General features: G+C 38.8%; 1 protein-coding gene across 7 annotated transcripts in view; it reads left to right on the top strand.

Annotated features, from left to right (window-relative positions):
• LOC127434190 (ATP-dependent 6-phosphofructokinase, platelet type-like) overlaps positions 1 to 4,556 on the top strand; it is a 51,706-nt gene extending 47,150 nt beyond the window's left edge. For all 7 annotated transcript variants that reach the window (XM_051686753.1, XM_051686749.1, XM_051686751.1 and 4 more), the window contains 3 exons: positions 1,095 to 1,194; positions 2,280 to 2,385; positions 3,947 to 4,556. In XM_051686753.1, the coding sequence (XP_051542713.1) occupies positions 1,095 to 1,194; positions 2,280 to 2,385; positions 3,947 to 4,103 (363 nt within the window). In that variant the 3' untranslated portion in view covers positions 4,104 to 4,556. The remainder of the gene's footprint in view (positions 1 to 1,094; positions 1,195 to 2,279; positions 2,386 to 3,946) is intronic.
• The last annotated feature ends 9,554 nt before the right edge of the window (positions 4,557 to 14,110 follow it).

Below are 14,110 nucleotides of genomic sequence, written 5' to 3'. Positions count from 1 at the left end.
TTTGATTAAATATTGTATAAAATATATTGTCTTTCATTTTAGAAATTTTGTGCACATTTGATTTGCTGTTGTTAATTTTATTATTGATATCAACATTTACATCGGCTAATGGCCATCCTACTCGCTAGATATCGGTATCGATATCGGCCATTGAAAAACCCATATCGGTCGACCACTAATTATTTTATTGTATTGACTGCCACAGTAGGAAACAAAAACCGTTATAAAAATACATTTGCATATCATTTTGTATATTATGAAATTATAATTTTTATTTTTTGTAAGAAATAAGTGTTGTAATTCACTATTCTCCATAAATCTGCTTTGAAACAATATTTGTTTTATTGTATACTTGTACAAATGTATTTATATGGCTCTTTTCAACTAAAATATAAATATTTGAAACAACATTTCTTTTTTTTTTTTTTCAAATTGAATTAAATGAAAAAAATTTCTCTTAGGGTATATACATCTAACATTACTTCAGCATAAAATACTGTATACTGTCAACCTAATAAGAAGTAAATATTTTCAAGATATTTTTATTTATTTATTTATTTTTGGTATTATTATTGTTAATAATAATATTGTTATTTATTTATTTATTTTTGCTTTAGAACAATGACTTTATAAAAGCCAATTATTTATTCCTACAAACAAGGGGTCCCTTGCTAGGAGATCATCAAATGTGGGGGTCCTTAGAAAAAAAGAAAATCCCTGCTCCAGAGGATTATGACTGCTTATTGTTATTACTTTCAGCTAGCCTGTTACTTAAAAACTAAAAGGAGAGCTCTAATCTTCTGAAAAGGACACATTTAGATCATCATAAATTGGGTTGTATGTGTTAGCTAGCTCTATATATGATAAATATAAAAAATGCAAAATAACCATATTTATTTCTGAGATGATAAGTGGACACCAGTCGTGGAGTTAAACATGCAGCATACTACTATTTGGAATATTTAGTGCATACTGCATACTTACACACAGCCTAATATTTATTTTTGAACAGTACAGGTATATACCACGCAGTGAGCAGTAAACAACTATTCCATTCTGAATGCAGCCATAGCCTTTTCCTTTTCATCCACTAGGGTGGCTCTCCCTCTCCATTTGACCGTAACTTTGGAACCAAAATTGCTGCTAAGGCCATGCAGTGGATCACCAAGAAACTGAATGAAAGCTACAAGCAAGGTATAACTGACAACAGTTCTGTCTACTATTAAAAGAACTTTGCTAAAATGCATTTCAGCTGTGATAAATTTTAATCTTCTCTTCTTTTAGTCACTCTTAAAGGAATAGCTCACCCAAAAAGGAAAAATTTGCTCATTATTTACTCACCCACATGCCATCCCAAATGGTCCCCATCCTTCAAAATCTTTGGCACCCATTCACTTGCATTGTATGGACTTACAGAGCTGAGATATTCGTCTAAAAATCTTAATTTGAGTTCAGCAGATGAGAGAAATTTATACACATCTGGGATGGCATAAGGGTGAGTAAATGATGAGAGGATTTTCATTTTTGGGTGAACTATCCCTTTAATCACACCTCACTTACTCCACCTTGATTTACTTCATTTTAAAGTATAACAGTGTAGTTGCATATTTGAGCTCAATATTGTAAGTGTGTGTTTTCACACTTTCTTCTGTGCCTGTGGCTGAACAAAGATGAAGCTAAACATTTGTATTTTACTGAATTTTTGACTTTCCTGATAGACAGTTATCTAGTTTTATCTAAGAAGAAGTGATGTAATACAGAGGGGATTGATACTGTAAAAGTAACTTTTCTTGTTGTTGTTTTTTTTTTAATTATGCAAAAAAAAAAAAAAAAAAATATTTTAAATATTAAAATGTATTTAAATTTAATTTTATTTGTTAACATTATTTTTGATGACAGAAAAGGTCAATATATTAATGTTGTAAATTTAACAACATTAAACACACATACATGCAGATTACACAAAGCAGGATAATTTGTGAGAAATGCTATTCATAATGCAATTATTAGTGCTTACAAGGCATATTTGTTTTGATAGTTCTCAAACTTGTTTATTTTTTATTTTATTTTTATTATTTATTTATTTTTGTTATTTATCATTTCAGCTTTTGGTGTGCTATCTATTTTTGGGTTTTTTAACCTATACTATCTTTAACCTACACTGACCTATCTTCTGCAGAAACACATACAATACTTCAACACCTAATGTCAAGACAACGGCAATGTGTGACTGTGTGTTTGTTGAACTTGTGTGTGTGTTGTGTTTTTATGTTGTGTAGGGAGAGTGTTTGCCAACACAGAGGACTCTGCCTGTTTGCTGGGTATGCGGCGTCGTGCTATGATCTTCCAACCTGTAGTTCAGCTGAAGGATGAGACTGACTTTATGTATGTGCATGCCATTTTAAACATTTATATTTTAAAATTCTGATATTAATTATCAAGTGTCTTGTGAAATGTATGTAGATTTGTCTAACAACATTATGAACTTTCCACAAATTGGGTACACTCTGGTGTATCTTTACTTTTTCAAACAGTGGAGGCTCTACAAAAAACTTTTTTTGTAGAGGTCTAGATAATATACAGTATGTGAAGAATTACCATCATATGGGCTCTTTCTACTACATGGTGAGAAGATAAGTTAATAATTGCATTTCATTTTATCAATTAAAATGTACTGTATACTGTATGTATAAATATATACAGTACAGTACATAGTGTTGACAGGGTATTTCATCAAGCTCAACCATTCAGCACTGTTACCAAAGTTATTGTAAGAGAAATTATAAAACTAATATCTTTTTTATTTAATTTATGGAATATATCAGTATAGGTTTATCAAGTTATATTGACATTGATAAACTTTTACAGATGTTTATCAATTAATCAACTTTTTTGTATTTTGGCATTTTTTTTTCGTGTGAATTTCATTTTTATATAATTATTATTTTTTTAGTTATTATTATTATTATTATTATTATTATTTTATAAAGCGTGAAATGAAAACAGTTTAAATTTTACCACTCTTTGGTAACAGGGATTAAAAAATTACAAACCACATTTAAAATACATGTAAAGTAAAACAGTTCACATAATAATTAAATTGGCAACCTAAGGTGAGCGGAGACATTTTCTTATGGCTAAGCACGTCCTTACACTGATCACTTGCTGATAAAGACACTGACTATGTTTACATGGACACCAGAAAGTGGCTTATTGGAAGAAAGTGTCGTTACCGTATACATGCGGCTCATTCAGTAAGCAGCTTTCTCCCCACGACGCTTGTGTAAATAACAAACATGGGATCCGAGGAAGACTTCGCTATTTTATTCTCTGTTGCTTTGCTTTATTTCGAGATATTCCAGAGTTGTTGCTGTGTTTGCTTCCATCACGACCTGCAGCGGAATTGCACTGCAATAGTGCAGTTTCCCTCTTACATCAAACCCAGGGATTCCCCCAGTGTACTTGAGCGCATATACGCGAACGTGAGGGACAGTCGATATTTTACATTGGTGTGTATAAATATGTGTAGTTTATAGTGTGTGTGCTTTTCCCACTGAACTCCCAGAAATTTTAAATTCTTTCTGCTATGTCGACTTGTTGTTGGGCTCCATCCAATGACATTTGTTATCTGGTCTTTTTATGCACTTTCGCACTCCTCAAAAACATTTGAGAATGCCGCTTAAAAGTTTACATGACCACTTAAGCCGCATTCTCCGAGAGAAACCTACGTGTTAAACCGCTTTCTCCTTATCCCTAAAATGGCCTCAGGAAAACGGGGTTCTCATTTACATGACGTTTCAGAACGTTCCATTTTCCCTGGAATAAACCCTTTTCTTAAGTGCATGTAAATGTGGTCGCGTGGTGGTTTGGTACACTACATGTGGAAACTGCAGTTATCTAATGACATTCATCTAAATTTCTATATCCTTTGTTCTGTGTGTTCTAGTCACAGAATTCCTAAAGAGCAGTGGTGGCTGAAGTTACGTCCACTCATGAAGATTTTGGCCAAGTACAAGACCAGCTACGACGTGTCAGATTCTGGACAGCTGGAGCACGTAGCCCACAATCGACCCAAAAAGTCTGAGTCCACAGTCGGCATTTAAACTCATCGAAATAATGGCGACATTCAACGGTCATGCTTCAGACAGGCACGTCATGTCCTGCGAGCGCTGTCAGACACTTTAGTTCTTTGGGCTTGCACCTTTTTGTTCTGTCATCTCTTTGTTCGAAAAATGTCATCCATTGTTATTTTATAGAAAGCACCTTTAATCATAGGAGAGTCTGAAGCAGTACTGTTTCGTTAGACTGTGTTTTATGTCTTGTCACTTCTGTTGCCGCGCTGTGAGCAGTGCTGTCACCCTTTCACCTCTGCAATAGTGTTAGACTTCAAAGCACAAACCTTGCTCACTGAAATTCTCAAAAAAGAAGCCAACATAATTCCACTTTTTGGTGCCCAATGCCATTGCAAGAGCACTGTTTGATGTTTGAATGTATTATGTGACTAAGTGTTAATATTTGCCTAACAAAATAAAGATCACAATCACTATGTGTGAAAATGTGTGTCTGATATTTGACTATAAAGCATTAACATACTGTTCTGTCAATCAAAAAACACTAACAAAAAAGTGCAAAGGTAATACCATGGGATTGGTAATCAGAATAAGAATCAGAATGAGCTTTATTGCCAAGTGTTCTCACGTACACAAGGATTTTTTTTTTTTTTTTTTTTTTTTTTTTTTTTGTGTTAGGAGAAACAAGTGCACAAAGAACATTACAGTGAGACAGAATATAAAACAAGGTAAGAGTATAAATAGACATACAAATAATAGGGCCTATAACAGAATGGCGTGTGTACATGTGCAAGTGGTAATGTATGTGCAAGGTAGGGGTATATACAGTTATTGAATTAAATATGTGAATTTACATATGTACATGACATAAGTATTTACATTATTGCACTATGGGGGAGTCCTGAGGCAGTTTAATTGTTCATGTGGAAAATGGCCTGAGGGTAAAAACTGTTCTTGTGCCTGGATGTCCTGGCGCTAATACTATAGCAATGGTAATACTAATGGAAATGCTAATGGTAATACTATGGCATTGTTTGAAATATCATGTAAATACCATGGCATATGAATATGGCAATCATTAAGTAACATAAAATATATCAAAGTATCATGGTATTACCATAAGAGTGGTAGAGACCTTACAAACACTTTACCATATATTAAAATGAAATAAAATTGGATATCATAATATCATTATCTTAAATCTTTTCATCTACTGGCAGCCAAAAGTTTGGAATAATGTACAGATTTTGCTCTTATGGAAAGAAATTGGTACTTTTATTCACCAAAGTGACATTCAACTGAATAAATAACGTGAAACATTTGCCAAAGTGGCATAATGTGAAAAATTACTATTACAATTTGAATTTTTTTTTTTTTTAAACTTCTTAAACTACTTCAAAGAGTTCTCATCAAAAAATCCTCCAAGTGCAGCAATGACAGTTTTGCAGATCCTTGGCATTCTAGCTGTCAGTTTATCCAGATACTTAGGTGACATTTCACCCCACACTTCCTGTAGCACTTGCCATAGATGTGGCTGTCTTGTCGGGCACTTCACACACACCTTACAGTCTAGCTGATCCCACAAAAGCTCAATTGGGTTAAGATCAGTAACACTCTTTTCCAATTATCTGTTGTCCAGTGTCTGTGTTTCTTTGCCCACTCAAACCTTTTCTTTTTGATTTTCTGTTTCAAAAGTGTTTTTTTTTTTTTTTTTTTTTTTTGCAATACTTTTTACAATACTTTTTTGCAATAAGGCCTGCACCCCTGAGTCTTCTCTTTACTGTTGTACATGAAACTGGTGTTGAGCGGGTAGAATTCAATGAAGCTATCAGCTGAGGACATTTGAGGTGTCTATTTCTCAATCTAGAGACTCTGATGTACTTATCCTCTTGTTTAGTTGTACAGCTGGCCTTCCACATCTCTTTCTGTCCTTGTTAGAGCCAGTTGTCCTTTGTCTTTGAAGACTAGTGTACACCTTTGTATGAATTCTTCAGTTTTGTTTTTTTTTTTGGCAATTTCAAACATTGTATAGCCTTTATTCCTCAAAACAATGAGTTTCTAGAGAAAGCTGTTTCTTTTTTGCAATTTTTGACCTAATATTGACCTTAAGACATGCCAGTCTGTTGCATACTGTGGGAACTCAAAAACAAAGACAATGTTAAGCTTCATTTAATGAATCAAATAGCTTTCATCTGTGTTTGATATAATGGCAAGTGATTTTCTAGTACCAAATGATCAATTTAGCATGATCACTCAAGGATAAGGTGTTGGAGTGATGGCTGCTGGAAATGGGGCCTGTCTAGATTTGATCAAAAATGACTTTTTTCAAATAGTGATGGTGCTGTTTTTTACAAAAGTAATGTCCTGACAATACTTTGTGATCAGTTGAATGCCACTTTGGTCAATTAAAGTACCAATTTCCTTCCGAAACAACAAAATCTGTACATTATTCCAAACTTTTGGCCGCCAGTGTATATACAGACAGTGATGGGTAGTAAGCGATTACATGTAATCTGAATAATGTAATCAGATTCCAAAAATAATTGTACCTACTAATCAATAAATGACAGTCCATTGTTCATAATGTATTGATCGCCACCTATTTTTTCATTCTAAATCAGTCAACTGCTGATACATTTGTAAAGTATTTGAGTGTTTTCGGAAAAGGGGGAGGGTTGTGACATTAAACACACAGACTTAACACTAGACATTGGCCAGGTTGCTATGATGACACTGGAAATGGTGTGGTCTCACTCAGAAGTTGACTACTTGATTTACAAAAATCATTTCACGTGTAAGGAGACACATGGCAAAAACATTACTGTGCAATGTAAACTCTGCCTTCCAAAACTTAATATTCCATCCACTGCAAACAATTGCATATCAAATCTAAAGAAGCATTTAGAGGTGTGCTTGCATCTCAACTTTATATTGCATATCTAACAAACTCCTGATTAAAACATTTACATTTTTATTTGTATTATCAACATGTGTGTCATATACAGCGTTAGGGGCAACGTGTTACAAGTAATGCGTGTTACGTAATCAGATTACTTTTTCGAGTATTGTGAGAAATCAGTAAAAAAGTGTGCAAACTTCGGGGAGGAGACGTAGTGCATGATGGGCATTGTAGTTTTATAGAGTGTGCAGCCAGGGACTATTTAGCAGAGACGAGTCACTTCTGTTAAAATAAATGGGACAAATTGGAATGCCAAGCCAAGAAACTCTAGCACCCAACAGTCAATGGATGTAGAAAGGAAGTCACAATCCAAACCCAAGATCCACCTCAAATGCAAATATCAGTTAAACAAGAGTTAGGTCAGAGCAGTTAATCCAAAAGTAATCAGATTATATTACCCAAATATAATCCAAGAGATTATGTTAATGATTGGACTTTAGTTATGTAATTTGTAATCAGAGCCAGATTACAATTCAGAAGTAATCTGCCCAGCGATATTATAATATCTAGCTAATATTCATTGTAAAATAAAAAATAAATTTTTTTTTTGGCCTTCCACAAGCAGATTCTTTACTGAGTCAAATAATTTAATGCAGTATCAAGTAAATCTGTACATTTCTGGGTTCAATGCAAGTTAAGATCTGTAACAGCATCTGTGGCATATGCTGTAATAATCACAGAAAATGTTTTAAACTCTTCCTTTAGTTTGTAAAAAAGAAACTTACAAAAAAAAAAAAAAAAAAACACGTGTTTACAGTGTTGCACTTACAGTGCAAGATTTTTGTTAAAGCACTTAGACATCAAGGAGACACCAATTCAACATCTATTTTTAATTGTAAAGGTCAGTATCAGTCATGAATCAATTTTTAATGTTGAATCAGCATTCACTATAATTTGTTTCTTTACATCAGAACATTATTAGTTTGAAAAAAACATCTATTTAACATAGAATTTAAGTTTACTCATCACCTCTGACATTCCTTTCATGGAACTCGAGCTGCGTATGATCACTATGGGACACCGTCCGAGTGTCACGTGATCTGATGCCCTTATACAGTCTGCAATTTACTGGTTGATGGTGCTTAAGCGATGCCCCCTATGGAGCTATATCACCGGCTTAATAAAGGTTTCATGCCATCAAGTCACAATTTCTGTTCTTCAGTGCACAAATTGTCTAAGCCTGTGTTTGTTTCTAGCGAATCACGTCGAAGCAAGGATTATTTTTCTCCTTTTTGAGTATCAAACAAGTAAGGACGTCATTGAAACAGCGTAAATTTCAGAGCAATTTCAACCCTTTCGACCCTTCATCGAGGCTCTCGATTTCTCACCACGAGGCATTATCCCCAATTGTTCCAGTTCTATGGCCTCCAGATTTGGAGCTCCATGTGCTGGAGCCATTTGGGATTTTGGCTTTGTGTCTGAAAATATAGGAGTGCAAACGGACACCAGAATCCTCCTCTTGTTTGTTGCCCTTCCCCTGAGCGAAAGCGTGAGTCTCTAATTCAAGAGTCTAAATTAAAATTTGAAACATAATAACCTTGGTTGTAATAACTAATGCAGCTCTCACTTTCTTTACTCTATGTTTGAGTGGAGGGAAAAAGCAATAAGAATTGTGTTGAAGGACAGTTTTGTCTTCATACATCTAAAGCATATGCTTTCAGCAGGATACTATTCATAAAATATATATGTGGCAATCGAGGGGTACAAGGACAACAAAATATATATATAAAAAAATATCAATAAATGAAACCAAAAAGTGTAGTGCAAATAAAACACTGTATTTCAACAGCCCAACTATGCCACCCTGGAGGCCTAATACCGGGGAGACAAGTTAAAAAGCACACAAGGCTCACAGGTTCATATCAGTTGGAGTCAGGCATGAGACATGAGTAGGGTACAAAAGATAAAATCCTTTTATTGAATAAAATGATCCAGCAGCTAGCAGCAGCAACCAATCATTACAAAAGTAGATGCAAAAATGCGAAACAAGAAAAATAATAAACCAAAAAAAAAAAAAAAAACACAAACTCAAACAACAATAATACACAATTATTTTAAATACCAATTGGGGTCGGCACGCAAGATCACTCACCCCAAAGGGTCTTCCCTGACTTCCTAAAAAAGAGAGGGCACCGCAGCCACACGTGCACTCACACCACATTTGGCACGCGACACCTCAGTATTGCGCACAGCAACCACTACAAGCACCAACAACAGGAGGAAGAGGAGGAAAACAGAGATCAGGTAGCCTATCTTCCTGCCACCCCAATTCTGTAACAAAAAGAAAACAAATCATATGACACACAAAAGAACAGTCATACACAACAGCATTCAATTTAAATAAACATTTCATAAACAAGGAGAGAACAACCCTCTGTAACCCCAAAAATAAGGGATGGGGGACAATAAAAAAAAAGAAACAAAATAATTATTGTACCCAAAAGCACACAGCACTCCCATCAATAGTACAAAGTGCTATTATACAGATAATATGTATGTACTCTCATCACATTTTGGGGGAATACATACCAAGCTGTTACTTCGTAATTGTCACAAGGAGCGCCCTTTGGTCAATAGGAATTCAATTAAACACACAAAACAGACCAAACACATATATCAAAACAAATAATCCATCCCATATATCCACAGATTACAAAGCAAACAAATACAATTTAAACAAAAAAACAAAATCAGCGTTTAAAGTAAAACAAAAAGAATCAAACCAAACAATAAAAATAGACATGGTGACGACTGGAAAAATTAGCATCAAGCACACCCATAATGAGTCTCATTATGTTCTGGATGACCAATATTAGTCAGAGTTAGAATGAAGGCAACCACACAGTAAAACGCTCTTATCGGAGTGAACAAACAGTAGTCAGTGATGAAGTTGAAGCGGCGTCGCAGTGGAGACAGTCACTAGTCCAGCTTAGTCCAGCAACGCAGCTCACGCTGTGAAATCGTTAACACTCAGCGAAGTACCTGCAGCAAAACAGTCGTTCGAGCGGTGGCAACAACTTAATTTATCATAGTCACTCATTAAACACTCAGATTAGCCCACCGCAACATTGAAAACACCTACGTTAAAACACAAGGGAACAAATAAAGAGGTAACTCACCAAACGAGCTCACAGTAGAGTGATAAGTTCAGTATGAAAGTTGAAAAATATACCTGAAAGATGTTTACTATAATATGATGCTCCTCGTTCCCTTCGCGGAAGGAAACTTGCAGACGGAGACAATCATCGACGAGGGTCCACCGTATTGTTCCTCAGTCCACTAAAACAAACAAGCCCATATCACACTGCACAATAAGGATAGCCCGCAATATAGTCGCTAGCTCGCAGCTCTTACCTCTAGAGCACTTGCACACAGTACCGGAAAGGTTTGCAGTTGTTGAGTATTTATGAATTTATATATATTCTGTTCCTGCACTCTTTATTAAAAATGTATTTACTGTAGATAGTTCGAAAATTTGATTTTGTATGTTTTGCTGTGTAATTCGTGTGTAATTCTAATGTTCAAATTAAATAAAGTGTGTGTTTTATGAACACATAAAATGTATATTTCAGTGTTTGTGTCCTTCAATTTCAGATGCAATCTCAATTTATTATTACAGGTGCGTGTAACACTTCTCAGTGGAAGGAGGAGGGAGAAGCAGATTTCCTGGTTCAGGTAAGCGTTTTATTCTCCTTACTGCAGCAAATTCACTCGTTCAGGGCTCTTACACTGTTCAATGACTCACTCCAAAAATATACAAACTACTTCACAAAAATAAACTCTTGAATTAATAAACTCTTGGCTTCACAATTGGCTCTCTGGTGCCCAGGCTCTCTCTCTCGTCTACCTGCGGTGTGGCTCTATTTATGCCGCTCTCCCCGTGCTCACTGAAATTAGAGACAGGTGTTAGACATAATTTAACTCAGGTGTAAGCGCCCTTATCACTTTCTCTCTCTCCGGAGAGATGCTTGACCACGCCCCCACAGCCACATATCCCCACCGCCCGACTCAGGCCGTCGGCATCCGGCCTGCCTACCACTCCCCCCCATTCCTGGAAAGGAAATCGACGACAGCCATCTGCGCTCCCGGTCTGTGGACCACCTTGAACTTAAATGGCTAAAGAGCCAGATTTCCAACGGGTGATCCGGGCATTGGTATCTTTCATGCGGTGGAGCCACTGGAGTGGAGCGTGATCGGAACAGAGGGTGAAGGCCCGCCCCAACAGGTAGTATCGGAGAGTGAGGACAGCCCTCTTGATGGCGAGACACTCCTTTTCTACGGTGCTGTACTTAGTTTCCCTCAATGAGAGCTTACGGCTAATGTACAGCACCGGGCACTCCTCCCCCTCCACCACCTGTGAGAGTATGGCCCCCAGCCCTCTGTCTGAAGCATCTGTCTGTAAAACAAAAGGGAGAGAGAAGTCAGGTGAATGTAAAAGTGGCCCCCCACAAAGCGTGGCTTTAACTTGCGTGAACGCCCGCTGACACTGCTCCGTCCACTGGACCGGGTCTGGAGCTCCCTTTTTAGTGAGATCAGTCAGCGGGCTGGTGATGTCCGAATAATTAGGTACGAACCTTCTATAATAGCCAGCCAGCCCCAGGAACTGTCACACCCCCTTTTTTGTCTTGGGTCTCGGGCAGGTCGCAATCGCCGCTGTCTTGTCAATTTGGGGATGCACCTGCCCATGGCCCAAGTGGAACCCCAGATACCGTACCTCCACCCGTCCAATCGCACACTTCTTCGGGTTCGCTGTGAGTCCCGCTCGGCGCAGCGATCTCAGAACCGCCCTCAGATGTTGCATGTGCCTCTGCCAATCATTGCTATAAATGATGATGTCATCTAAATAGGCAGCGGCGTAAGCTGAATGCGGTCTGAGGATTCGGTCCATGAGACGCTGAAATGTAGCCGGGGCTCCAAACAAACCGAACGGAAGTGTCACAAATTGGTGTAATCCAAACGGTGTGGAGAAGGTGTTTTTTTCATGGGAAAGTGGTGTCAAGGGGATCTGCCAATAACCCTTCGTCAAATCCAATGTCGAATAAAATCGAGCAGTGCCCAACCGATCGAGCAACTCATCAACGCGAGGCATTGGATACGCATCAAATTTAGACACTGCGTTGACTTTCCTATAATCCACACAGAACCGTACAGACCCATCGCTCTTAGGCACTAGAACAACTGGGCTGGACCAATCGCTGTGGGATTCTTCTATTACCCCCATATCGAGCATTGCATCCAATTCTTCCCGAACAATTTTCTTCTTGTGTTCGGGTAATCGATAGGGGCGGCTACGTACCACGACCCCCGGCTCGGTCTCGATGTGGTGATGGATGAGGGTTGTACGTCCCGGTAGAGGGGAGAACACATCCGCAAACTCCTGTTGCAACCTAGAAACCTCCGTGAGTTGACTCGGTGAGAGGTGGTCTCCGCAAATGACCGGGGTGAACTGTTTATGTTTTGAACTCACCTCCGGTCTGAGCTCCACCTTCTCGGGAACTACCATAGCCAACATCACGGGAACTGCCTCCCTCCACAATTTCAGGAGATTGAGGTGGTATATTTGATGTGCGCCCCCTCTATCAGTTCGTTTAACCTCATAATCGAGATCTCCCACTCGTCACCAGACCTCAAAGGGTCCTTGCCACTTGGCGAGTAATTTAGAGCTCGATGTGGGAATCAATACAAGCACTTTATCTCCCAGTGAAAATTCCCTTAGCTGAGTTCCCCTGTCACACAGTCGGCGCTGTCGTTCTTGAACTTGGAGCAAATTCTCCTGTATTAGCTGCCCCAAAGTGTGGAGTTTTGCTCTAAGATCAAGAACGTACTGAATTTCATTTTTACTGTTTGAAGGTCCCTCCTCCCAGGCCTCTTGCAATACATCAAGCACACCGCGTGGGCGTCGCCCATACAGCAGCTCGAATGGGGAGCCAGTGGAGGCTTGAGGGACCTCTCGTACTGCAAATAACAGGGGGTCGAGCCATTTATCCCAATTTCTAGCATCGTCGTGCACGAACTTACGAATCATGTTTTTGAGGGTTTTATTAAATCGTTCCACCAGGCCATCAGTTTGAGGATGGTACACGCTGGTGCGAATCGATTTAATACTCAACAACTCGTACAGCTCGCGTAGTGTCCGTGACATAAACGTTGTGCCCTGATCGGTGAGGATTTCTTTCGGAATCCCCACCCGTGAGATTATTTTGAAGAGTGCCTCCGCAACACTGCGTGCTGAGATGTTGCAAAGAGGCACTGCTTCCGGATATCGCATTGCATAGTCCACTAGGACCAATACAAAGTGATGTCCGCATGCTGACCGTTCTAATGGCCCGACGAGGTCCATTCCAATTCTCTCAAAGGGGACCTCGATCAGAGGGAGAGGGCGCAATGGCACTTTTGGGGTGGTTGGTGGGTTAACCAGCTGGCATTCGAGGCATGCCACACACCAACTGCGGACATCGCCGCCAATGCCCGGCCAATAGAAACGGGCTATTAGATGGTTCAGTGTCTTCCTTTCTCCTAAGTGACTCGCCATGGGATTATAATGAGCCGCCTGGAATACCATTTCCCGACGGCTCCTTGGAATCAATAGTTGGGTTGTATCCTCTTTGGTCCGAGTGTCCTGTGCCACTCTATACAACCGCTCATTTATAATCGCAAAATAGGGGTATGAAAGGGCAATATCCGGCTGGAGCCGTTGACCATCGATGACTCTCACTTGGTCGAAGGCGTGTTTGAGGGTTTCATCTCGCGACTGCTCCAAAGGGAAATCCCACTCAGGGAATTCCCTGAGAAGGGGAGGGGCTGCAGCCATTATGTCATTAATTATCTCGTCATTATGACGTGGAGCTCTCGAGGACGGCCCCGGCTCCGCCTCCCCTGCCAGAGCATCGCACACTGCACATGTCCCTAACTTCATACAGGACCCATCCGCGCAAATTCCCTTTAATAAAACTCTAAAATCAGGCCAATCAGTCCCCAAAATCAGCGGATGGGTGAGGTGGGAACTAACCGCGAACTAACCACACACATTTCACCCTCACTGTTTTAGTTGTGTCCAATGCCTTGGGTTGAACCAAGCGTT

The sequence above is a fragment of the Myxocyprinus asiaticus genome, chromosome 44, assembly GCF_019703515.2.
Source record: "Myxocyprinus asiaticus isolate MX2 ecotype Aquarium Trade chromosome 44, UBuf_Myxa_2, whole genome shotgun sequence".
Classification (NCBI taxonomy): Eukaryota; Metazoa; Chordata; class Actinopteri; order Cypriniformes; family Catostomidae; genus Myxocyprinus; species Myxocyprinus asiaticus.
The sequence above is the reverse complement of the archived record's forward strand: the minus strand, read 5'-3'. Positions and strand labels throughout refer to the sequence as shown.